This window comes from Pelophylax lessonae (genome assembly GCF_965119305.1).
Source record: "Pelophylax lessonae genome assembly, chromosome: 1".
In the NCBI taxonomy this organism is placed as follows: domain Eukaryota; kingdom Metazoa; phylum Chordata; class Amphibia; order Anura; family Ranidae; genus Pelophylax; species Pelophylax lessonae.
Window position 1 is genome coordinate 796964678 of NC_138768.1, and position 25822 is coordinate 796990499.

At 42.0% G+C, this 25822-nt stretch overlaps 1 protein-coding gene across 3 annotated transcripts in view; it reads left to right on the forward strand.

The window, feature by feature from the left end:
- The window catches only part of TBC1D14 (TBC1 domain family member 14), a 242555-nt gene that overhangs the window by 202469 nt on the left and 14264 nt on the right, over positions 1-25822 (forward strand). For all 3 annotated transcript variants that reach the window (XM_082261399.1, XM_082261400.1, XM_082261401.1), the window contains 7 exons: positions 605-687; positions 14605-14722; positions 16954-17060; positions 19750-19830; positions 20024-20118; positions 24092-24163; positions 24367-24495. In XM_082261399.1, the coding sequence (XP_082117525.1) occupies positions 605-687; positions 14605-14722; positions 16954-17060; positions 19750-19830; positions 20024-20118; positions 24092-24163; positions 24367-24495 (685 nt within the window). The remainder of the gene's footprint in view (positions 1-604; positions 688-14604; positions 14723-16953; positions 17061-19749; positions 19831-20023; positions 20119-24091; positions 24164-24366; positions 24496-25822) is intronic.

Consider the following 25822-nt stretch of genomic DNA (forward strand, 5'->3'; position numbering starts at 1 on the left):
TTTTATGCCATGTATGAAAGTGTTCTGTTTGGCAGTTCTGTCACTCTAACATGGTTACTTATGCCCCGTACACACGCGTCGATAGTTGGCCGTGAATTTTTGGCCAACGTCCGATCGGCCGATTTTCAGCTTGTTAGTATGATGCTTTCGACAACCGACTCCGACTTTTCGCCCAATAAAATCTGGTGTGCAGAAAAAAAAAAAAATCTGGTGTGCATGCTATAAAATTTTTGTTGGCCGTCAACACAACGGCCGATTTTCCGTCAGTCAGTACAGATTTCAGCAGACAAAAATCTGATGAGCAAGACTGGGCATGCTCAGAGAAGAAAAAACACACGGAAAGTAAACCAGCACATGACATCACTTCTGAAGTTGATTTTTGTTGGCCGAGAAAATTCGTGTGCAGTCTAGGCACATTCCAACCAACAAAACACCACTCTGGACAAAAGACGGCCGATCGGTCGGCCGATAATCGTTGCGTGTGTACGAGGCATTACTGTATAAACTGGCTGTTGAGTCATTATCAGGTAGGTTTGAACATAATCGCACGTTAATATGTTAAGACATACCTAGGCTAACCCAAGCATCATTTTGACTTCTGCAGAAACCTTCCAGCCAAACCAGCAGAGGAAGCCCAGAAGCACCGACAGGAGTATGAGGAGATGGTGGCCCAAGCCAAAAGACGAGGTAACTTGCCAAATATCAGACTAGAGAGCGTCTGCCCTATTCTGCTTATTCCTTTACCTGTTGGAACCAGACTTACTGTACCCCACGTAGGAGAGTTGCATGGGACCTGGTGCACAAGAGTTATGGTTGCGAGTCAGTTGCAGATAAAGGCCTAGTGTTTGATGTCAGTTTGAGATGATTGCGGTACATGTTTGGAATCCAGTCACGTTGACTTATCTGGGGGAACAAAGCAACTATAAACACCAAGTGTGCACAGCTTTATTAAATACATTTCTAAAATTCAAACTCTGCATTCCACACCTGTAAAGAATGCTTTACAAACCAAATCAGCAGCAGAGCTCCAAAGCTCATTTACACTGGACCTTACTTGTTTAGGTATGCATGCAGCAGATAATCCTAAAGATACAATCCAGCCATACATAGACATCTTAGGTTTTATTTGATTTCAGGGATGTGCCCTACCCGATTACCTATTTCATCTTTAAGAGATACAGATGTTAGGCACTGGACCTTTGAGATGTTAGTCTTCCATGGTTAATAGTGACATTTTAGAGCTCACTGGTAAGCTTGGTCATATCAAAATGAGACACCCCTAAGGGGGCACTCTGGATAGAATCCAAGCATTGAAGTGGCAATACATGCGCCACATAAATGGTATTAAAGTCAAAGCTCATTTTTAAAACAGATCTTCACCCTTAAAAATAACTTTGCTCCTCTCCAACATTACACACACATCACAGTTCTGGCACCATCCCAAATCGCCTAGGCGAATGTCAGTGCCCCCTGTTGCCTCCTGGGATATGCAACGTGCATAACCCAAGAAGAGCACTGCAGTCATTCCATTTACTAAAGAAGAGGAGGCGGGCCTGTCCGCACGTCATCGGAAGGCCACGCCTGAACCCAAAGAGCTGGCAGCCTCCAGATTGGATCCCAGGAGAAAATAGTGGTGCAGTGATGAGGGTGAAGTTCTTCAATTATTTCATATTTTAATAAAACTGCCCAGTGTATTTTGGAGGCCTGGGCACTTCCCATACTTCAGACCATACAGATCCTATGTTCTTTTTGTGTGCTTTAACACTAATGAGGTGGTGGGAGTGCCTTGTATTGATACGAAATAATAAAAATCAGCTTGGACTCTGATCATTGGTGAGATGTGCTTGTATCATGGATGGCATTCATTTTCAGTTCTTCTCACTGCCATGTTTACTAAATCTCCATAGTTGCTGAAATGTATATGACTTTGAATCTGAGCCTGCAGAATGGCAGGCCAGGTGTCACTCACTGCTTTTAAACATCGCCCTCTCTATTGAAGCTCAACTTCAGTAAAAACTATTTATCTTGTATAAAGTGGAAAAGGTTTAGAGCAGGGGTCTTCAAACTTTGGCCCTCCAGTTGTTCTGGAAATACAATTCCCATCATGCCTAGCCCTGTCTGTGAATGTCGGTTATACAATGTCTCATAGGACGTGTAGTTCTGCAACAGCTGGAGGGCCGTAGTTTGAGGATCCCTGGTTTAGAGCCTCTGATATATTTTTATTACGGTCTTTGTACCTATTGGGGACGTTTTCCCTTACTTCTAATAAGGACAGGAAGTCAAGGGAAATCTATCCAAAGGGATCACAGAGGAAAACACATTTTTAGTAACGTGAGGAAGGATTAGAACATCTAACTGTAAATTTGTACCTTCCTGTCCCAGTGACAACAGCTTCCTGTTTAAGCACTGACAGTGTAGTATTGTGCAAGGAAAGCAACACTAATTCAAATAATATTCTCAATTATAACATATAACTGTAACAATAAACGTATAAAAGTATTTGAAATAAAGAACAGTGTCCAGAAAGAAAGTCCTAATAGTCTCTAATCAGGAGAGTCTTCACTCGTAAGTGATCCACATTCTACTTTGTGCACAAAATCCTTCTGATCCGATATATGGGAGAACTCCACCACCAAGTGAAACTAACCAGAGGCGCATCTTACCAGATTGGTTGGACCACTAAGTTATAAAAGGTCATACACACTCGGCATATCAGGGTTAAATATGGCTCCTCCAATCTATGTCAGCAACTTCCAGCCTCGAGGTTACTAATTGAAACAAATGACATACGACCTACCATGGTGATGTATGTAGCAAACTTGAACCATTTGTTGAATTGCAACTCCAGCATGACGATAAAAGTAGATCAATCGATCCATACATAACGTTTTGTAGCAGACAGATGGCTCGATGGAGAGACGCCTTTTGTAGCTATCTAAAAAAATTATCAGTGTCATTGATTACTTACCCCAGAATCAGAAATTGCTGATTGCTCAAGGAGCCCCTAGAAAACATTGGAGAAACTGTAGTTGACAAAGGAAGTTCTATGTAATTCCTGTTCAAGCAATGGATTTACTGAGCCTTCTAGTATGAAGCACTGCAGACTTTAGTGTAGCTGCCCATGTTTTATTCATACCTATAAGAGGTCTAGCAGGGGACAGTTCCTGGATGCTACATGCTGCTATGGGGAAGTGCAAGCACTAATTTCCTTAATGTGTGGACATGGCAGATTGGATGTTGGTGTAATGTAGCTGATATTTATTAGTGCTGCTTGTCATTGACTGCTTCCTTGTTCCAAATGATATACAGCACAATTACCAATGCTTTCTGACATTCTCATTATTCATACCCACAATAAGGAGAGAGGTCAGTGTTCCCTTTTCTTTAAGGACTCCAACAAAAATGCTGGGTAATAGAAGACCTTTCCTGAAGGTCTTTTTACAGTTTTTTGTCAATGAGAATGTAATTAGCTGAAACCTTAATTAAATTCACACAAATAGATTTTGAGTCACACAGCCCTTGTATTAACAACCTTCATTTTCCTACTCCTCCCTCTGGTTTGTTGCAGCAGTTGCCCAGTGTGTGCCTTGATGAGACTGAGCAGTACAAAAGGTGCAGTAGTTTGTCTACTGCCCAGTTAATTGCCTACTGACCATGCTGCCCAGTTAATTGTTTAATCTGATAGACCTGGCCAGACACTATCTCTTCTCAGAAATACGAATCTGTGCGAGGACACTTGTGATCAGGGGTGTGGCCATTACTCATCTATCAAATATTTATTTATGCACACGCTAGGATAATATGTGCGAAGTCTGATAAACTGGGATATATAAACTATTCCCCTAATGTGTGGTCTCCTTGTGACTGAATCTATATGAATAAAGACATTTTTTAGAAGTGTGTGAACTTTTGTGACCGGCTGCTGCTCTAATAAAGAACAAAACCTTCAACCCTTTGACTGCCAGGTCCATACACAGTGTACGAACCTACAGCACTGTTTGCAGCTGACCAGGTCTGTACGCTGTATGGACCTTATTTCTGCTCCTACTATAAGCTCATGGTCACTTCACTGGCCATGAACTTATAGCGGAAAGAAATGTTCAGCAGACACTGCTGAACAAACTGATAGCTCTGATCAGACCTAAATTTTCAACCCCCCACTGCTGCTTCATTGTGCCCTGTCACCTACCCCTCCACCTACATCTGCTTTGGTCTAAATTGCCCTTTACACCCCCTCTATCTCTTCCTTTAACTGCCGCTTAACACCCTACTCTGATTCCCCCCCCCCCCTCGTAAGCTCAATCCTGTTGTGGCTGTCAGCTTTCCTCCTCTGCCCTCTGCTGGCGGGAGGGCAGAGGATTTAAAAAAAAAATAAAAAAGATTCCCCTGGCTTTCTGACCCCCCACGTCCTTGATGTCCGGGCGCCCGTGCTGCTCTCCATGGCTCTCTTTCCACCTATCCCGTGGCTGCAGCTCACAGAGCTGTCAGCATGGAGCAGCTGCTGACAGATCTGTGAGGATTGAGAGAGGGAGGGGGGCTGATGAACACAGGTTTACTCCCCCCCCCCCCCTGCTTTCTGACCCTCCTACGGTGTCCCCTGCTTCCTCAGTTTGGCGCCACTGCTGCTAGCTGGGGCTCGGTTTCCACCCCCGGCTGCAGCTGACAGACAGATCTGTCAGGATGAACACATTTACCAGCCCCCTTCCTTTCCTGAAATAACAGTCCGCGATCAGTACCGATTGCTCCTGTATTCTTTCATCACTGACGTATAATAAACTGTGTTTACTATGTGTCAGTTTGTGAATGAAACTATGTTGCAGAGAAAGGGACTGTGTTCAGTCCCTTTCTCTGCTTAAAAAAAAAAGAGACATTGGAGGTCTGTTTAGACCCCTGATGTCTCTCCAAAGCCCCCCAAAAAAAGGTAAAAAAAAATATAAAAAATGTACCTGTACAAAAAAAAAAGTAATAACATGCATCTAAATCTCCCTTGCATCTAAAGCCTGATCCACGTTCAGATTGTGCTCTTTTGGCTACTGATAGGCGGAGAGAAAGTGTTGTGATGCCTCCTCACCACCTGTTTTTCAAATATAAAATTTTTATTGAAGCAGGGAAGGTGAGACAACCAAAACAAGATACAAGCAAGTCAAATGAAATGTCAAACATGAGCATGGAAGAAAGCATACTTGCAAAAATCAACAGTGTGGTAGTAGCAGGCCCATCACTTCCACCACTCGTTTTTTATTATTTTTGTTTTTTTTTATAGAGAAGTGAAAGGAGGAAAGGGGATGAAGGGAAGCACAAGGAAAAGGGGAGAGATGAGGAGTAGAAGAGAGGAAGAGGGAAAAAAAGGGGGGGGGGAATTGGAAGGGGACCGGCAAGAGACAATCTCAACAGGGAAGCACATGTACTATTCAGGGGGGACTACGTACCCAAAAGGGTAGCTCCCTTCTCAGATAGAAATAGTCCCAGTTTCGACAAAGTGCTGCGTATTTCTCATGTGGTGTCAGGATGACAGAACAAGGTCCTCCATCCTACTGATATCCTCCACTCTACGGACCCTACTCACAACTGTAAGGGGGGTGGAGCTGGGGGGCAATCGCTTCCAGCAAAGGGTTATTCATGACCTGGCCACATTAAGGAGATGCCTAACGATCGACTTTTTGTAGGAAGATGCCGGAATGTCCAACAGACGCAATAAAAAGAAGGCAGGATTGTTCGGAATCGGATGATCAGTAAACGTCTGGGTAATCCTGCGTATCTCCGACCAAAAATGCGTCCACCGCCTGTTTTTTAACCCCGTTTTACCAACAAATGCACCTCAATCCCATGCATTGCACAAGGTTGCAAGGCACTTGCGGCGTTTCCTCGTTGACATAAATGTGTAGTGTTTGGCGGATGGCATTACTACATGTTGGGTCATCTTTGCTGCAGGCGCAAACACAGCTCAACTGCTCATTTTTGCCACCTGCCAAACGCCCCCCCTTAAGCTGCAATGGCAGTGGACAGGGTGCTGATGCTTCGCGCCCGCAGCAAGGTTTACCCAACTTATAGCAATGCTGTCAGCTGAACAGTACACATTCATGTCAATGAGAACTCCACAAACGCCCCAAAATCTCGTGCAATGCATGGAGTTAAAACAGGCAGTGAGGAGGCGTTGCATTGCTTCCTCACCGCCTGTCAGTAGCCACTAGAGCACGATCCGAATGCAGATTGGGCTACAGAGGCAATCGGCACTATGTGATTTCAGAAAATATATGGTTTGGGAGGTCTTTTATAAATGCTGAAAGCTGTAAGTGAAAAAAGAAAACCTCCAGATTTTTAGAGAAATTTTTGCGTACGTTTTTGATTTTCACTATTTCGCAAAAAGACACAATTTAAAATTGATAAATATTTGGTATTAACTGAATACAGGTTAAGCTTTTATATTTAGTAGGAATTTAGCAAGAATTTTGTAAAAATTTGCTGTGTTTGTATCCGCTAATAATTATAGTGTATTTTTAGTGAAAATGAATTTAGAGAAACATTTGGGCAAATATCGCAGGGCCTTAAAAATCAGTAGCACTTCTTTTTTTTCTTTTTTTTTTTACTGGTCTTGTGCTTTCAGAAAATATATGGTTTAGGGGGTCTTTAACAAACTCTGAAAGCTGTAAGTGAAAAATTAAAACCTCCAGATTTTTAGAGAAATTTGGATATTTACATTTTTGCAAATGTTCGATTTTCACCATTTCGCAAAAAGCCGCAATTTAAAATTTACAAATATTTGTTATTAACTCAATACAGGTTACGCTTTTACGTTTAAAATGAGTTTTGTAAAATTTGCTGTGCTAATAATAATTTGTGTATTTTTAGCAAAAATATTGTTTTGATAAACGTGGGCAAATACAGCAGGGCTTTAAAAATCAGTAGCACCTTTTTATTCAATTCCTATTAGTCATGTGCTTTCAGAAAAAATATGATTTGGTGGGTCTTTTACAAACTGTGAAAGCTGTAAGGGAAAAAATATATAAAAAAGCAAAGGAAAAATTGCAAAAATGGTCCGGTCAGCTGAGTTAAAAAGTGGATCACAGGGCCTGGCAGCGAAAGGGTTTAAACTAAACTAACAATGAAGAGTGCTATCTAGTCTATTAAATATACCATCTTTTATAAGTATTACACAAAAATCAATAAATCAGAAATCCTATATATACTCAATTGAAATAAAAATTGTGAATAATAATAAAAGAAATTTAGTCCATGTCCACATGTTTTCTTCATAAAGTAATTCATAAAAGTGCAGTCTTTATTAGTACCCTGCTATATGCCTTAAATACGGTGCAAATTGGCAACTCTGTGATCCCCCTCACTCACGGCAGTCATTCATGCTTTATTGGATGATCCTGGTATGCTGGGGCTTGTGGTCCCCCACTTATGGCTGTATCCAATGTTCTATCTCCATTGACCATATCACAGGGGCAGCAAAAATTCATCAATTACGCACTCTTGTTACATTTTTTTAATGCGGTTTTTGAGTCACATGACCTATGAAAAACACACCATAAGTACAGTAGATTTTACAGGTAATTTTGTGTGTAAATTTTGGTGATTGTAGTAAAATCGTGGCAATATTTGACATAGCGACCCCCTGAAATTTTGTGCATCTCTGTTAGAAATGATAGAAACCGTTTTGTTTAGACTGGAAGAAGTCTCTGAGAAATAGATGTGTATGGAGATGTGTTAAATTATACACTGGGATACGCTTCTTGCCTTCAAGCTGTCCACTCCATATCTTGACACGAGTCTTCAAAAAATGGATAAGTAATTCACACTTCAGAAATACTGATTTATTACTGAGGCATTGGAAAAAACATTTGTGGGGATTTTCTGCTGCTTAACTCTCGTAGTGCAGAAGAGATGCTGCTCTGCTTGAGCCAACTAGGGTGATCATCCAATCATAGTAGCAGGCTAATAAGAAATTTGATATTAAACATTACCGAGGTGGAGAGGGGAAAAAAGGGGTTTTGGTCATTATGTTGCTTACCCAGGGTAACCAGCAGCTAATGACCGCAGCAACGGAAAGGGCACCTAAGGGTACTCCCCCATCACAGACACGGGGGGCAACCACAAGCGCACGTATTTATAAATCATTGAGAGTAAAGAATGGTTGTATTTCATAACTAATACATATCTCATGGAATTGTATCTCCCTGTAGTATAGAAACCAGAAATCTGGGGAGGGGAAAGGGTTGAAGGGAAGATAGAATAGGAGTCGGGGGCAAGGAAGAAAGAGAAGGGGACCAGGAAAAAGAGGGGTGGGTTTTGGGTGGAAGGTAGAGGAGGGGGGAGAGAAAAGAAAAGCAACATAATGACCAAAACTCATTTTACCCTCTCCACCTTGGTAATGTTTAATATCATATTTCTTCTAAGCCTGCTATTATGATTTGTTGTCTTTACCTTTAGATGATAGTAATTAACTCCTCTTGAAGAAGCGATTTTCACCACAAAACAGAGGATTTACTATACGTCGAGATTAGTTGCATCCTGTGCCATCACCAGCAAAAACCAATTTGAAAAATATACATATCTGTAATTGTTTTTATTCATATATATGAATAAATTTAAAATACTTTTAACCTTTTCTATCCATTGTCACATCTCAGTGCTGCTGGTCTCCTTTTAAGCCTTTATGTAGCCACTTTCCATCTACATGCATTAATTTCTCACTCTAGTAATGGTATTTTTCAGGGAGGGTTTCCCGATGGTGACAACATTGGTTTAATGCTTAATTATTGTTGAAGTACTCACTTGTAGTCTCCATTGGAGTCTTGTGTGACAAAATGGCATTGCAGAAGCACAGGGACAGAGCATTGTCATACTAGAAGGACGAATATATGAGCAGGGAATCCTATGACATAATTAAAGCTTGTTTGGCTGTACTTCTGTGGATCACAGGAGTGCAGTTAGTTCTGCACTCCTGTGAACAGTTTTCAGCAGACAGCAGGCTGAAGTCACAGAGCTATTCTAGGGTCGGGCAAGATCGCAACAATGAAGTCGGAATCCGCCTACATGCCTTGACCTCAACCTGGCTCAGCGAGCTGCAGCAAGCATGTTGGTTGGGGGGGGGGGGGGGGTTGGGGGCAGAGCTGAGAGCTGCTGATAAACAGTTAGCAGCTCTCTGCTTGGGGAGCTGTAGGAACCTGAGCGATCTGCGGTGTTTGATCACTCAGTTCTCAGTGTTGGAGGTGGGCGGGGGGCAAATGTAGCATCGGACCTAGTTAAGTATGGTTTAAAAAAAAAAAAAAAAAAAAAACAACCCCATACATCTTTTAGTTTTTAAAATAAATAAATAAAACAAATAAAATAAGTCAAGCCTGCTATTGCTGACCACATTCCTGAAATACTACTTGCATGGCTGCATGTCCATTCAGCCAGTTAGACCGGCCACACATGGAGCAAATGTCTGTCCTGCAACCGCGGGTTACAGGAAAGAAATTCTCTCTCGATTTCCCCCATCAACACAGTGTTGGTGAGGTAATCCCTCCTGTCGAGCCATTGTCCTCTTGCGGCTGGGAGGCCGTCCCCACCGGGAGAAGACATTGATTACTGCTATAGCAGCCGCTAGCAATAATCACAGGTGAAACCCAGCAGACTGGTTGTACCCAAGTTGATCGCTTAATCAACTTGGTATGTTCAGCCTGCCCAGACACGGTTCCTGCTGACCTGGCTGAGATTCGAACCATGTATGGCCTACCTTATAGACCAAAAACAAGCATGCAACCATAGAAGGAAGAACTCAACTGCATACTAGTTTCAGTTCACAGTATTTTAGCCACATAAAGCCACATAAAGCCAGACAACTGACCTTTTCAGAAAGAGGTAAGCAATGGCAACCTCCTTATTTCTGCCAGTACAAGTTTCCTGTAACCACTTAAGCCCCGGAGGATTTGGCTGCTCAATGACCAGGGCCTATTTTGCGATTCGGCACTGCGTGACTTTAACGGACCATTGCGCTGTTGTGCGACGCTGTACCCAAATTAAATTGATGTCCTTTTTTTTCCCACAAAGAGCTTTCTTTTGGTGGTATTTGATCATCTGTGCGATTTTTACTTTTGCGCTATAAACAAAAAAAGAGCAACAATTTTGAAAAAATAACAATATTTTTCAAATTTTTTTATGAAATTCCAAAAAAATTTAAAAATCTAAATTTTTTTTAACATTTTAGGCCAATTTGTTTTTTGCTACATATTTTTGGTAAAAGTTATTGCGTTTACTAACTACGGGAAAGATTTATGTCATTTTTATTGTTTTCTTTTTTTTAACTAGTAATGGCGGCGATCTGCGACTTTTTTTTATTTTTTATTTTTTGTTTGCGGGACTGCGACATTGCAGCGGACAGATCTGACCCCTGACTGACATTTTTGACATTTTTGGGGGTACCAGTGATATTACTACAGTAATCAGTGCTATAAATATGCACTGTTACTATAAAAATGACACTGGCAGGGAAGGGGTTAACTTTATTAGTGATCAAGGGGTTAAGTGTGTCCCTAGGGGCGTGATTCTAACTGTCAAGGGGCGTGGCTTGGATGTAACCACAGAGACATACGATCCTATATAGCAGGATCGTATGATCTCTGCAGTTACACCAGGGAGAATGACAGGAGGCTTTGTTTACATCAGCCGCCTGCCTTTCTCCCTCTCCAGCGGGAGATTGCGAGTGGCCGGCGGACATTGGAGCCGCCGGTCACTCGCGCGGGGATGTCAGGGAACGAGCGGGGTCAGGAGCGCGCCTCCAGCGGCGTGCGCTCGCCCCCAAGAGGCTCATGGGCGAGTGACGTATCGGTATGTCACTTTGCCCAGGAGGGGCTGACTGCCGCCGTATATAGTCGTGCGGCAGTCTGCAAGTAGTTAATAAAGTGCCTTGAAAAAGTATTCATACCCCTTGAAATGTTGTCATGTTACAACCAAAAATGTAAATGTATTTTGTGATAGACCAACACAAAGTGGCACATAATTGTTCAGTGGAAGGAAAATGATAAATGGTTTTCAACATTTTTTACAAATATCTCAAATGTGTGGTGTGCATTTGTATTCAGCCCCCTTTACTCTGATACCTTTAGCTAAAATCTAGTGGAATCGATTGCCTTCAGAAGTCGCCTAATTAGTAAATAGAGTCCTCCTATGTGTAATTTAAACTCAGTATAAATAAAACTGTTCTTTGAAGCCCTCAGAGGTTTTTTTTAAAGAACCCTAGTGAACAAACAGCATCATGAAGGTCAATGAACACATCAGACAGGTCCAGGATAAAGTTGTGGAGAAGTTTTAAAGCCGGGTTAGGTTTTAAAAAAAATATCCATCCAAAAATTGAAAGCGTGTGGCACAACTGCAAAGTGCAAACATATTAAGACATGGCCGTCCACCTAAACTGACAGGCCAGGGAAGGAGAGCATTAATCAGGGAAGCAGCCAAGAGGCCCATGGTAACTCTAGAGGAGCTGCAGAGATCCACAGCTCAGGTAGGAGAATCTGTCCACAGGACAACGGTTAGTCATGTACTCCCCAAATCTGGCCTTTATGGAAGAGTGGCAAGAAGAAAGCCATTGTTGAAAGAAAGCCATAAGAAGTCCCATATGTAGTTTGCGAGAAGCCATGTGGGGGACATAGAAAACATGTGGAAGAAGGTGCTCTGGTCAGATGAGATCAAAATCTAACTTTTTGGCCTAAAAGCAAAACGCTGTGTAGCAGCACATCACCCTGAACACAATCCCCACTGTGAATCGTGGTGGTGGTAGCATCATGTTGTGGGAATGCTTTTCTTCAGCAGGGAAGCTGGTTAGAGTTGATGGGGAGATGGATGGAGCCAAACACAGGGCAATCTTAGAAGGAAACCTGTTAGTCTGCAAAAGACTTGAGACTAAGGCCTTCCGGCAGGACAACAACCCTAAACGTACAGCGGCTAAAATTCTACACACACCTGTTAAAATGTCAGGTTTCTGTGATGTAAAAAAAATGAGACAAAGATAAATAATTTCAGAACTTTTTCCACCTTTTAATGTGACCTATAAACTGTACAACTCAATTGAAAAACAAACTTAAATCTTTTAGGGGGGAGAAGTTAAAATAAAAAACTACAAATAATGGGATTGCATAAATGTGCACACCCTCTTATAACTGGGGATGTAGCGGTGTTCAGAATTAAGCCGTTACATTCAAAGTCAAGGTAAAAGGGGGTTAGTGCACACCTGCCATCATTTAAAGTGCTTCTGATTAACCCCAAATAAAGTTCAGCTGTTCTAGTAGGTCTTTCCTGACATTTTTAGGAGAAGAAAATGTGCAGAAAATCTGGCACAACAGTGATATTACCAAGAACTGGACGTCCCTCCAAAATTGACGAAAAGACAAAAACTGGTCAGGGAGGCTGCGAAGAGGCCTACAGCAACATTAAAGGAGCTGCAGGAATATCTGGCAAGTACTGGCTGCATGGTACATGTGACAACAATCCCCCGTATTCTTCATATGTCTGGGCTATGGTGTAGAGTGGCAAGACGGAAGCCTTTTCTTACGAAGAAAACACCCAAGCCCGGCTAAATCTTGCAAAAACACATCTGAAGTCTCCCAAAAAAGCATGTCAGAAAATGTGTTCTGGTCGAATGAAACCAAGGTGCAACTTTTTGGCCATAATTCCAAAAGAGATGTTGGGTGAAAAAACACTGCACATCACCAAAAGAACACCATACCCACAGTGAAGCATGGTGGTGGCAGCATCATGCTTTGGGGCTGTTTTTCTTCAGCTGGAACAGGGGCCTCAGTCAAGGTAGAGGGAATTATGAACAGTTCCAAATACTAGTCAATATTGGTAAAAAACCTTTGGGCTTCTGCTACAAAGCTGAACATGACAAGGAACTTTATCTTTCAGCATAACGACCCAAAGCATACATCCAAATCAATAAAGGAATGGATTCACCAGAAGAAGATTAAAGTTTTTTGGAATGGCCCAGCCAAAGCCCAGACCTGAATCCAATTGATAATCTGTGGAGTGATCTGACGAGGGCTGTGCACAGGCGATGTCCTCGCAATCTGACAGATTTAGTGTTTTTGCAAAGCAGAGTGTGCAAATCTTGCCAAGTCAAGATGTGCCATGCTGATAGACTTTACCCAAAAAGACTGAGTGCTGTAATAAAATCAAAAGGTGCTTCAACAAAGTATTAGTTTAAGGGTGTGCACTTTATGCAACCATATTTTATGTTTTTAATGTTAATTCCCTCCACCTAAAAGATTTCAGTTTGTTGTTCAACTGAGTAGTACACTTTATAGGTCATATTGAAGGTAGAAAAAGTTCTGAAATTATTTATCTTTTTCTAATTTTTTTAACACCACAGAAACCTGACATTTTAACAGGGGTGTGTAGACTTTTTATATCCACTGTACATCCAGAGCTACAATGGAATGGTTTAGATCATTGGTGTCCAACCTTTTGGCTTCTCTGGGCCACATTGAGTGTAGAGAAATTTTCTCGGGCCGCATATAAAATATATACTATAGTTATAGATATTAAAGGAACACTTTAACCACCATGACCACTTCAGTGATTTGAAGAAGTGGTCATGGTGGTAGGAGTCAGAAACACTGTACATGATCGCCTCCCCCCTCTCCTCCCCTCCAAGGCAGCCTCTGCCTACCGTTAGTTAGAAGCCGCTGTGGCCATGCCCCCGACCCAACTTCCTTCCTCCCCAGCAAAAAAAAAATTGTCAGGGGGCAGTGGGCCGCATTGCCTGGGGTTCTGGGCCGCAGGTTGGACATGCCTGGTTTAGATCAATGCATATCCATGTGTTAGAATGGCCCAGTCAAAGCCCAGACCTAAATCCAATTGAGAATCTGTGGCAAGACTTAAAAAAAATGCTGTTCACAGATGCTCTCCACCCAATCTGACAGAGCTTGAGTTATTTTGCAAAGAAGAATGGGCAAAAATGCCACTCTCTAGAATGTGCAAAGCTGGTAGAGACATCCCCAAAAAGACTTGCAGCTGTAATTGCAGCCAAAGGTGGTAATACAAAGTATAGACTCGGGGGGGGGGGGGGGGGGGGGGCTTAATACAAATGCACGCCACACACTTCAGATATTTATTTGTAAGACAAAATTGAAAAAATTTTATCATTTTTCCTTCCACTTCACAATTATTTGCCACTTCGGGTTGGTCTATCACATAAAATCCCATTTTAATTTACATTTATGGTTGCAACATGACAAAATGTGGAAAATTTCAAGGGGTATGAGTACTTTTTTTCAAGGCACTGTAGCAGTCCCCGATCCATTACCTTCTAACCAGATTAAAATATGGCCTAGTGGTATCTCTAGCTTTCCTTATTCATATTGTGGTGAACTACTTCTTGCTCTGTATTAAGAGATTTGTCTCTGTGCCAAAATGTGCTTTATATCTGCCAGATTTCTGATTTATAATGAGCCGGTCACAGGGGAATTCTGCTTTCCCCATAGAGCCGAACAAATACTCTTTCATCTGAGCTATTTAACTTCCGCAGTTTCTAGGTTTCCTTTCAAGCCGGGTTATGCCAGCCTGCAGAGTACGGTTACATGTGTGTTGCATTTTTAATTATCCTTTGTTTTTTTTCAGAATTTAAGGAGGCCCAGAGAAGGAAGAAACAACTGGAAGAGCGATGCAAGCTGGAAGAGAGTATTGGAAATGCAGCTTTAACATGGAACACTGAAATTCTGCCCAACTGGGAAACCATGTGAGAAAAATGGATTTTCCCAGACTTGGGGGTTGGGGTTAGGGTGGTAAAAGGGGATCTGTAGTCTAAGGGCTCATTCGCATGTGTATTGATTATGAAGAACGAAGCAATGCTCATTAACGCTCCTATAGCACTTATGACATGACATGTTTTCGTTGTGTATATGAAACGTTGAAAATACTTTAAGAATGCTCAAATTATTCCCATGAATGCATTGGTTTTCTAGTGCAGGGGTATCCAAACTTTCTAAACAAAGGCCCAGTTTACTGTCCTTCAAACTTTTGGAGGGCCTGACTGACCAGCGGGAGTAGAAAGTATCTTGGTGTCAGTGGGAGTAAAGTGTCCCCTCTTTGGTATTAGGGGGAGGAATAGTGCTCCATCATTGGTGTCAGTGGGAGGAATAGTGCCCCATCGTTGGTGTCAGTGGGAGGAACAGTGCCCCATTGTTGGTGTCAGTGGGAGGAATAGTGCCCCATCGTTGGTGTCAGTGGGAGGAATAGTGCTCCATCGTTGGTGTCAGTGGGAGGAATAGTGCCCCATCGTTGGTGTCAGTGGGAGGAATAGTGCCCCATCGTTGGTGTCAGTGGGAGGAATAGTGCCCCATCGTTGGTGTCAGCGGGGGGAATAGTGCCCCATCATTGGTGTCAGCGGGGGAATAGTGCCCCATCGTTGGTGTCAGTGGGAGGAATAGTGCCCCATCTTTGGTGTCAGTGGGAGGAATAGTGCCCCATCGTTGGCGTCGGTGGGAGGAATAGTGCCCCATCGTTGACGTCGGTGGGAGGAATAGTGCCCCATCTTTGGCGTCAGTGGGAGGAATAGTGCCCCATCGTTGGTGTCAGTGGGAGCAACTTTGCCCTACTAGACAGTAGGGGGGGGGGGGGAATAATGACCCAAGGGCCAGATAAAAGCATGCAAAGAGCAGTTTGGAGACCACTGTTTTAGTGGGAAGTTTCTAAAGGGGAAGTGATGAAGAAATTATCTAGTTGATATGTTGATTTAGGATATACTACAATAATTATGTAAAATTGAATTTGAATAACTATATAAAATAAAAAACATCAGTCATGTAATCATACCCACGAATGCTCTCCTGCTGGTTGGTGACTTGTTGCCAGATCTAATTTTTTCACAATAGCTCGGGATACTTGGGCTCTATGATTCCAGGTGCTGTTCCACCTCTTCTATGAGTTCTGATACATTTTTATCAGCCTTCTTGACACTTGCTGACACTGTCCCTTCCATGTACTGACACTTACTGATGGGATCTTTTGCTGACACAGCTTTACTGCTAGCCAAAATGCTCAATGCCTCAGCTCCTATCTGGAAATGTCAGTATTGCTGTCTTGTTGATGCTTTTTCCTGCACACAGAAGCAAATGGAGTTACCACATCGTTCTGGAAGTGACTGGAGCTACTCTGTCTTCGCCATTATTTTCCAATGCACTCTGGGATACAGGAGCCTTCACGCTCCAATAGCCAGACAACACTTTATAAATGCTTCATTAACAAGACTTTAATGCTCTATTTGCTGTTAAGGTGCAGTTATTGGGCATCATTGAAATAAATGGAAGCAGTTGAGAAGCGTGGGTGCCTCATGAAAGCGACATGCTGCTTCATTTTTAACACAACGCTACCACTCCTGTGTGAACAGTACTGTGTGGGACCATTTTAATGTTCAATGCAGACGTTGACAGGCGGTTATGAGGCTTTAGAAAAGCCAAATAAATGACACATAAACGCATGGTATTGCCACACGTGAACATGCCCCAAAGAAGGCATTTTAGATTCAAGTGATTTGCCTAACAAGCTTTATAGTGAACAGATTTCGCCATCCCAGCTACACAGTTTGGATGGACAAATCTCCTGCTTTAGCTAATGTATTTTGACAGCTAGCTTGCCAGCTGTCAAATTATCGAACAGAGCTTGCATCTGAATTGATGCTGGCGCTGCTCGGCTGATTATGTTTCACCCGAGTCCTTCAATTTTTTTCAATCCATGGACATCGGGCTGAAGTACCACATAGCAAGTGGGAGGAATAGTGCCCCATTGTTGGTGTCAGTGGGAGGAATAATGCCCCATCGTTGGTGTCAGTGGAAGGAATAGTGCCCCATCGTCATTTCTCCCAGAGAGCAATCCAGTGCTTGAAGAATTGTTCTACACTATATAATAAAAATGAAAGGTAAATGTTGCCTAAATGTGTGTGGAAAACATTCACTCTGTTTATCCCACTAGGTGCTCTTCCCGGAAAGTTCGAGAAATGTGGTGGCAGGGAATACCACCCAGTGTGAGAGGGAGAGTCTGGAGTCTGGCAGTTGGAAATGAGTTAAACATTACCCATGGTAAGTATAGATCCTGCAAATCTGTCTTGTATTACTTCGAGGGAAACCATAATAGTTTGAGGTTCCATTTTCTTTGTTTTATAGTTTTTGAATTGCTGTTTTATAATTTTTTTTTATTTATATATTTTTTTTTTTTACTATATTTTGGTAATTTTTTTGAAGCTTAACTCCAGATTTTCTGTCACTTTAAATAGTTCCTTTGGTCCAAGCTGGCCCAAACAAGGTAAGTGATGCGACTGCTGTCTGCGTTGCATCATACTGTAGCAGCATCCGCTACATACAGTACGCATAGTGCTTCTCAGCCATTTACAAAGGGCCATGTCCTCTAGCTGAGATGGAGATCGTGACATTATCCGCACGCCTTGTATTCATTAATAAAAATACAAGACTTCCTGTGAGCGGCTGGAAATCATTCAGCCTAATTCAGTTTTGTTTCAGCAGTAGACAGGAAGACTCCCAAGACACTGCCAGTACACAGGGCTGCATACTATTTGTAGCAGATTCTACTAGAGTATAGTACATTGCTGGAGGTGGCTGCTTCCCTTAGTAAAGGAAATAGGTTGTTTTGTCTTGAAAAAAAATTATTCCCATACTGGTTGACAGCCTTGGTTGCCCCCCCCCCCCCCAATAGATGTAATGGAGGAGTGAACGTAGCTACCCAGGGACAGGAAGTTTTTGATTTGTAGGGTTACCAGGTGAAAAAAAAAAAAGGAAAGTAAAAGCCTGGGAAAAAAACCTTTTAATGCAGGAGCCCCATCAAGGACTGCGAAGCTGCAATATACAACATTTTTGTTTTTGGGTTTTAAATACATTTTTACCTAAATGTCTTCAACAAGAAACCCAATAATCCTTTTTACTGGACCACTACAGACCTTTGGTTTTTATAAATACGTGGCTGGAATATGTAGCTTGCCTGCAGAAAATACTGCTGGAATTCTTTGTGTGCTACACACATTAGCAAAAAGGAGCCTGGACAGATATTTGTGAAGAGAAAATCAGACTACAGATAGCATGATCCACTTCAGAAGAGATCATGTGACCAAAGGCCTTTGTAACGTTAGAATTCCATACCCCGTGGAGAAACCATACCCTCGTCACTTCCTGTGGGAAACAGCTGAGCAGCGCAGCAGTGCGCATGCTCAGAGCCCCGGATACCTAATTGACAATCAAAGAATTTGAGAAGTGCTCATGCTCAGAGGTTAGGAAAAACTCACGGCACTCTGTGAAATTTAATGCTTGCGGCGGGTACATTAAAACACTTCGGGTGCAACATAAATCATGTCCTCTCCTATCGCTGTAACATCCCTCATCTCCGGTAATAAATATAAAAGCGGCGGCGGGTGTATGAGACATAAATGTGACGGTGATCGCGGCTCCTTGATCCGCTTTTATATTTATTACCGGAGATGAGGGATGTTACAGCGATAGGAGAGGACATGATTTATGTTGCACCCGAAGTGTTTTAATATACCCGCCGCAAGTTTAACTACTGTGAGAAATCCATACCCTCCGTAGCGGAACCGGAAGTGACGAAGGTATGGTTTTTTCACGGGTATGGTTTTTTCACGGAACACCTTGCCTTATAGTCATGTGACCTGCAAAGCAGGGAACCTGAAGCAGCATTTTATCCTGGAAAATGTATTCCAGCTTTTTTTCTTACTCCTTTATCCATACCAGCAAGCAGGGTGGAAAAAAAATCGGATTTATTTGATTTAAACCAGATTTTTTTTTTTACATTTTTTATCAAATTTATTTTAATAAAATGCTTTTGGAGTTAAAATCTTTCTAAAGATAATTTTCTATTTAGAATACCTTAAAGATTTAGTTTATTCAGCATGAAATGGAGCTTAGTTATGTGGCATGAGGGTGTATATTCTGCGATATTAACATTTTTGGTAAACTCATTCAATGAATTCAAGCTCTACAAGCTGAGATAACATGCACTGCATTGATGCATTCACACAATTTCACACTACCAGCAAGAATAAGTCCTTACATTAAAGAGCCCCTGTCATTTCAGATCCGTCATGGCAGGGCCTGTTAGCGGTCATCCATCACCTGCTTCTGCCACGTCCCTCACCTTGTTGTGTCATTGCTGCATCACCAGCCATCATATTAAACTGAATAGGACTGTCGGTGATTCAACAGCGGGTCAGAGAAGGAGCCGCTGCAGGACGGAGATGACAGTTGCTCTTTAAATATTATGATTTAAATCAAGCCTTTTTATTAGTGATTTAAACCGTCTTGATTTAAATCAAATCCACCCTGCCAACAAGACATATAACATTTCTTTAATTTAAAGGAAACTTTACTGAGAGAGAGATGTAGGCAGTGAATGGTAATGTCCTTCTGAACAGTTGCCTGGCTGTCCTTGGCTTCAGTATGTTCTAAAACCGGGCGTGCATCAACGTATAACTTATCTGTATATATGTCCGAGGTCATTGTCTCGAATATATTAAAGTGGGAGGGTCCGCATTCTAGCCAAATGGCTGTGTATTTTTCTTGGTACAGGGTACCTTGAGTCCACTTTAAAAGTGCAGTAAAATGTCCCTTTGAGATAATAGTGGCACATGACAGATTGTCATTTAGATGGAAAGTTCTCTTTGTTTGACGCTCCTACGCCTTACCATAGTATACAGGATCGCAGAGCCTTGTGAAAAGCAATGATGTATTCATGTGTATTTTGCAGAGCTATATGACATTTGCTTATCTCGGGCCAAAGACAGATGGAAATTCCTGAGCATGGGGGGCTCTGAAGTGGAGAATGAAGGTAAGGAACATTCTCTATACCTAATCAGTCTATGATTGTCTAATAGGCTTCCACCTGTACATGGCTTTCTGCTGCTGCTTTCTATTAACAGCAACTCTTTTAGCCTCCTAATTTGAAGAGAATATTCTTTTATCTGAAAAACCTTAACAGTGATGCAAGATTTTAACAATTTGGTAATTTTTTGTTTATATAGACTCAGGTTTGTCTGCAGCTGACCGCGAAGCCAGCTTGGAACTCATAAAACTGGATATTTCTCGGACGTTCCCAAATCTTTGTATTTTCCAGAAGGTACGTCACAATATTACCATGCTTGCTAAATGTTGTTGTACAGAATTTATATAGCGCCAACGTTTTGTGTAGCTCTTTACAATATGAAGGGGGAAAGTACAGTTACAGTACAGTTCAATACAGAAGGAATAGAAGGGGCCTGCTTACAATAAAGGGAGGGTGAGGTGGTACAAAAGGATAGCTGCAGGGGATGATCTGATAGAGGTAACTTAAATACAGTTCTGCGGTGGATGTGGAGAAGGCTTTCCTGAATAAATGCGTTTTCAAGGATCTCCTAAAGATAGACAGGGTGGGAGCTGACCGGACACACTGGGGTAGGGAGTTTGAGGATGTAAAGGGTTCTGTAGAAGTCCTGGAGGTGAAAAGGAGCTAGAGATCAAGATGTCTTTGGAGGAGCGGAGAGGATGATTTGGGCGATATCTGTAAATGAGGTTAGTGATGTAGCTGGGGGCAGCATTGTGGTTAGTATTTTGAATTTTATACATTGGGCTAGTGCAGTGTTTCTCAGCTCCGGTCCTTGGGGCACACTAACAGGCCAGATTTTAAGTATTACCTTGGGGAGATCCAGACTAGAGTACTGCAATCACTGAGCAGCAAATGATATCACCTGTGATGTATTTCAGTTTTCTTGCAAACCTGGCCTGTTAGTGTGCCCTGAAGACCGTAGTTGAGAAACACTGGGCTAGTGAAAGCCAGTGAAGGAATTGGCAGAGAGGGGCAGCAAATATCAATCAGTTAGTAAGGTTTATAAGTCTAGCAGCAGCATTTATAATAGACTGAAGGGGGGTAGCCTGTTTAAAGGTAGGCCAGTGAGGATGGAATTGCATAACTCCCTCCCCACTGGCCTGCATAAATGTTATTTTCGCAGACATTTTTTGTTTGCATTTTGAATCTTAGAACATTTTTGCTAGTTCTTCAAGTACAAGTTCAGGAATATATAAAAATCAGGAAAAGTAAAGATTGATTTTTTTATACAATTACTGCTGCCTATATTTCTTGATCTACTGATTATTTGAACTTACGGTTTTCCATCTGCAGAAGTCCTCTTTTTATTACACACTGTGTTTCGGCAGCCATAAACCAATGTGACATAGTTTTTATAATCTTGGAAATAAAATCTACGTGACTACTGTTGTATTTTACTTAAAGACAGTTCAGCCAGCTGGTATCAGCAGAGGTTGCGTTGTATCAAGAAACACTGTTTGGCCCCTTTCACATGGGCTTTCCGATCCGGTCCGCCTGTCAGTTTTTCAGGTGGACCTGATCAGGTGCTCCATGCACCCCTATGGGGTGTCTCCGCAGACACCCGCTGCTATCCGATCCTATCCGTAAAACCTGGACGGATGGAAACCCTATTTTCCATCCGTCTTGAGGATCAGATCAAATAAGATCGGATGAAAATGGACAGGCGGTTTGTTTTCATCCGATCTTCCATAGAGGAGAGCAGGGATCTGACCGCTCTGTCTCTGCAAAGCGGAGACTGAGCTATCGTCCGCCTACTCAGCGGGGATCGGCGGATTGATCCCCGCTGAGCAAAACAGAGTCTGTCTGGTGCACCGCCTGTGTGAAAGGGGCTTTTCTCAGCTTAATTCTAATCATTCTGGGCTAAATTCAGGGGATCGGGACACTCATTGTGCATTTAAACAATATTTTTTATCTCTTAACCACTTAACCTCTGGAATATGTTACCTCTTTCATGACCAGGGTATTTTTGGATATTCAGCACTGCGCTATTTTAACTGGCAAACATGGAAATGCAACACTGTACCCAAATTAAATATATATAATATTTTTCACACAAATAGAGCTTTCTTTTGGTGGTATTTGATCACTACTGTTTTTTTTATTTATTATATAAATGAAAAAGTCCAAACATTAAAAAAAAAAAAAAAAAAAAAGTAATTCTTTCTGTTATAAAACACATCCAATAAAATCAAATTTGTAATAATTCAGGCCAAATGTTTTCGGTTGCATGTCTTTGGTAAAAACCAAACTGCGTTTTTGGGGACTTTACACTATGTGGGACACTAGTATAGTTCTGATCATGATCATAATACTGATCTTTACAGAAGGTAGACTAGTAATGGCGATGATCAGCGACTTCTAGCATCACTGTGATAGTGCGGCAGGTGATCACATTTGTTTGGAGGGATACTAACGCACACTGATGTTGCTAATGACACTAATATAGCGATCAGTGATAATACTGTACACTGTATTAATGACACTGGCTGGGAAGGGGTTAATTGTGTGCCCAACAATTGTAATGTGTGCTACTTTTACTCACTGAACTCAGTTGATTTCAGGGAAGAAGAAACTGTGAAATTGCTGTCTGTATACTGAGTTCTGTCTGTAAACCCAGAATTCGGTGCTGTGAATGACCACAGCCGATCAGCAGGTGTACAGCCTTAATAATTGGCTGTAACCTGCTGACAAACTCATGCTGTGTCCAATCACAGCACGGGTTATCAGGGGGCACATGCATGCATGCTGATAAACCAGAAAGTACATGGCAATGTACAGGTACATTGCAGGGCCTGGCTATGCCACCCTGTCACAGTAAAACTACTGTGAGCAGGCAGCAAGTGGTTAAGGACTCCTCTGATTAAAACCGAAAAAACTAAAAAGTTGTGACAGTTCCCTGATTTACAGTAACTGTTTGTGCCCATGCAGAATAAAGAAACATGTTCATTTTAATAACCGCCTCCACAACAGGATATGATTACCTCCCCTTTATTCCCCTGCCGCTCTGGTCACTGCCATTGGAAGGGAGGAGAAATACGTAGTACTTCCAGATATAGGAGAGCACGTAATGCGCTACGTTCCTCACACCTTACAGCAGAGGTGTTTGGCAGTTGGCTATGACCAGGATCGCCTTGGAGCTTGCATAAGCCAGTTGCAGGCTAAAGGAAGAGAAGTATAAGCTGCTTTGCAGGCGGACTTTAAAGCAAATCTATAACTTTTGCCTTACACAAAGCATAGGGTCACTTTAAAACTGAATCAGCATGGTGCCCAGGAATAATTGCCATGATGTGCAGCTATGCACATTATGTCGTCTTATGAGTTCAGCATCTTCCTTCTTCAGCCATTGGTTCGCCACAAAGAAATTAAGGCAGGCCATAGATAATGCGACTTTCTTTCCTGCAACCATGGGTTGCAGGAGAGCAAACCGCTTGATTCCCCTATCAACACAATCCCTACCACAGATCTACTGTGTTCTCCCCGCAGGGGATGGGAGGTGCCGTTCCTGTCAGGAGAGCACAGTGATTATTGCTAGCTGCTGTAGTTACTGGCAATAACCTGTAAAAATCAATCATGCTGGTTGTACCAAAGTTGATTAATGGACCGACTTTGCTACAACCAGCCTGCCCATAGATGGATTGAATCTCGGGTGATACCTGCTAAACTGGCTGAGATTCAAACCATCTATGGCCCGCTTATTTCCCATGCATGCACACAAGTTACTTAGTCGTGGCATTTGGCCGGGATTGTGCATATGAAGGAGTATAATAAAAAATAAAGGATTTGTCTGTTTTGCACAAAGAAAAATGCCCCCTCTTCTACCCAAAAAATAAACCTGCTTGCATTTTTTTTTTTTTTTTTTACCAAAGTAGGTTTCATTCTGCTGTAACCCCTTCCTTACAGCTTTAAAGTCATATGTGGCAACAAGGCGGTGAGCTTTAACTCGGTGCTGCCACATATATGTGCACAGTCACATGCCCCCTCAGCACTGTGACCACACAGTCACTAATGGCTCCTGGTCACTATTTACAGTCAGGAGCTACCAATCACATGACCACTGTGACAGCCAATCACAGTAATCACCTGATCAGGAAGCAAATGAAATGCCTCTGGCTTTAGTATGCCCTTAAACTAGCTCTAGCCAGCAGAAATGAGTTAGAGGCGGTTTGTAGAGTATTGCCCAGTTTCTAGTTTGTGTTGATGGTTTCCTTTGGTTTTTTTCTCCTTTCAGGGTGGTCCTTACCATGACATGCTGCACAGTATTTTAGGAGCCTACACTTGTTACAGACCCGATGTCGGTTATGTAAGTTTGCTTATCAAAAAATACCTATGAACATATGGCTGCATAGAAAACAATGGTATGATGATTATGTGTAGTGTGTGAGGATAAGAGATGGAGCCAGCAGTCCCCACAATACATAATACATGTCCCAGACTGCAATGTGTGTATGGAAGATGCGGGTTTCCTGATCACTGATGGTATCTTCCATTGTTCCTGTGTTTCAGGTACAGGGCATGTCTTTTATAGCTGCTGTTTTGATCCTGAACCTAGATACTGCTGATGCCTTTATCGCTTTCGCAAACCTCTTAAATAAACCCTGTCAGATGGCATTTTTCAGAGTGGACCATGGCCTTGTAAGTATCGGGCAAATTCCTTTAAGGTCACATTCATTAAATTACATTTTGTGTCAATTCACAGAGTTGCATGTCTTATTTTAAATACATAATTTCATCACATTATAATGTCAAACTTTCAGTTACCATAGAAAATATCATAATGAGGGATTATTATTTTCACAGGAATTATTTAAAGTGGAGCTAAACTGTATCTGAGAATCACAAACTGAAAATGCTATTTAATGTTTATTATTCAAGGTAGATTACCTATGGCTCCATGCTTTACTTTGTTAAATCACTTTGAAACCCAAAGCATTTCTGGCTGTGGCCAGCATGAGTAAGGGCAGATAATTCATGAATCATTTACTTCCTGGAATCAGTCTGCCCTTAGCTCAAGCTAGCATGCAGGAGGGTGTGCTAAGCTGAGAAAACCCCTCCTCCAGATGAAAGAAAAAGTGCCCATGAAGACTCCTGGAATGTATGACATAATTTTGCCCTAGACCAGAAAGCAACTGAATAAATGTAAATAAAAAAAAAATATATACAATGTACCTTCCTATCTATTTACTAATGCTAAAAGCATAAGTATTAAAATAGTGAACATTGATTGAGAGAGTTTAGTTCCGCTTTAACCACTGAAAGCCCACATTTTATCTCATGAATAGGTATTTTATCCTGCCTGCTCTCCTCTATAGGCACTCGTAGAACCTCACAAGTAATGCCCCACAGAAAATGCTTTAGGGCTCTTTCACACGGGCGCTCCGTATGTCCGTATTTCATCCCATTTTTGTTCGGATGAAATACGGACATAATGCATGTCAATGGGATTGCGGATGTCAGTGGATGACCATTCGTTTTTTGGAACGGAACAGAACCCTATTTTTCTTCCGTTTAAAAAACGGAACGGATGCAAAATCGGATGTCAGCGGTGTCATCCGCTGACATCCGCAATCCCCATAGACCTACATTATGTCCATATATCATCTGCAAACGGATGGGATGATATGCGGACATACGGAGCAGATGACACAAGTGTCATCCGTGTCCGTGAAAAAAAAAAAAGTGCCGCAGCGGAATAAAAGATCAGATCGGCCGCGTGAAAGAGCCCTTAAGGAGCAAAAAGCTGTGCAATAATCTGTGACTTAAAGTTTACATAAAAAATATTACACAAATGGCAAGTTATGAATTGACAATACTGTCTAGAATGCTATGTGCTGTGACAGAGCGGTATTAAACCAAAAATGTTAAATCTTGCAGCTTACTAATAATTTAGATGTGGTGGCTGCATTCATTTTTCTTTTTAGGCTTTTTTCCCCCCTCTGTTTTCACCTGGTGAACTGGCTGG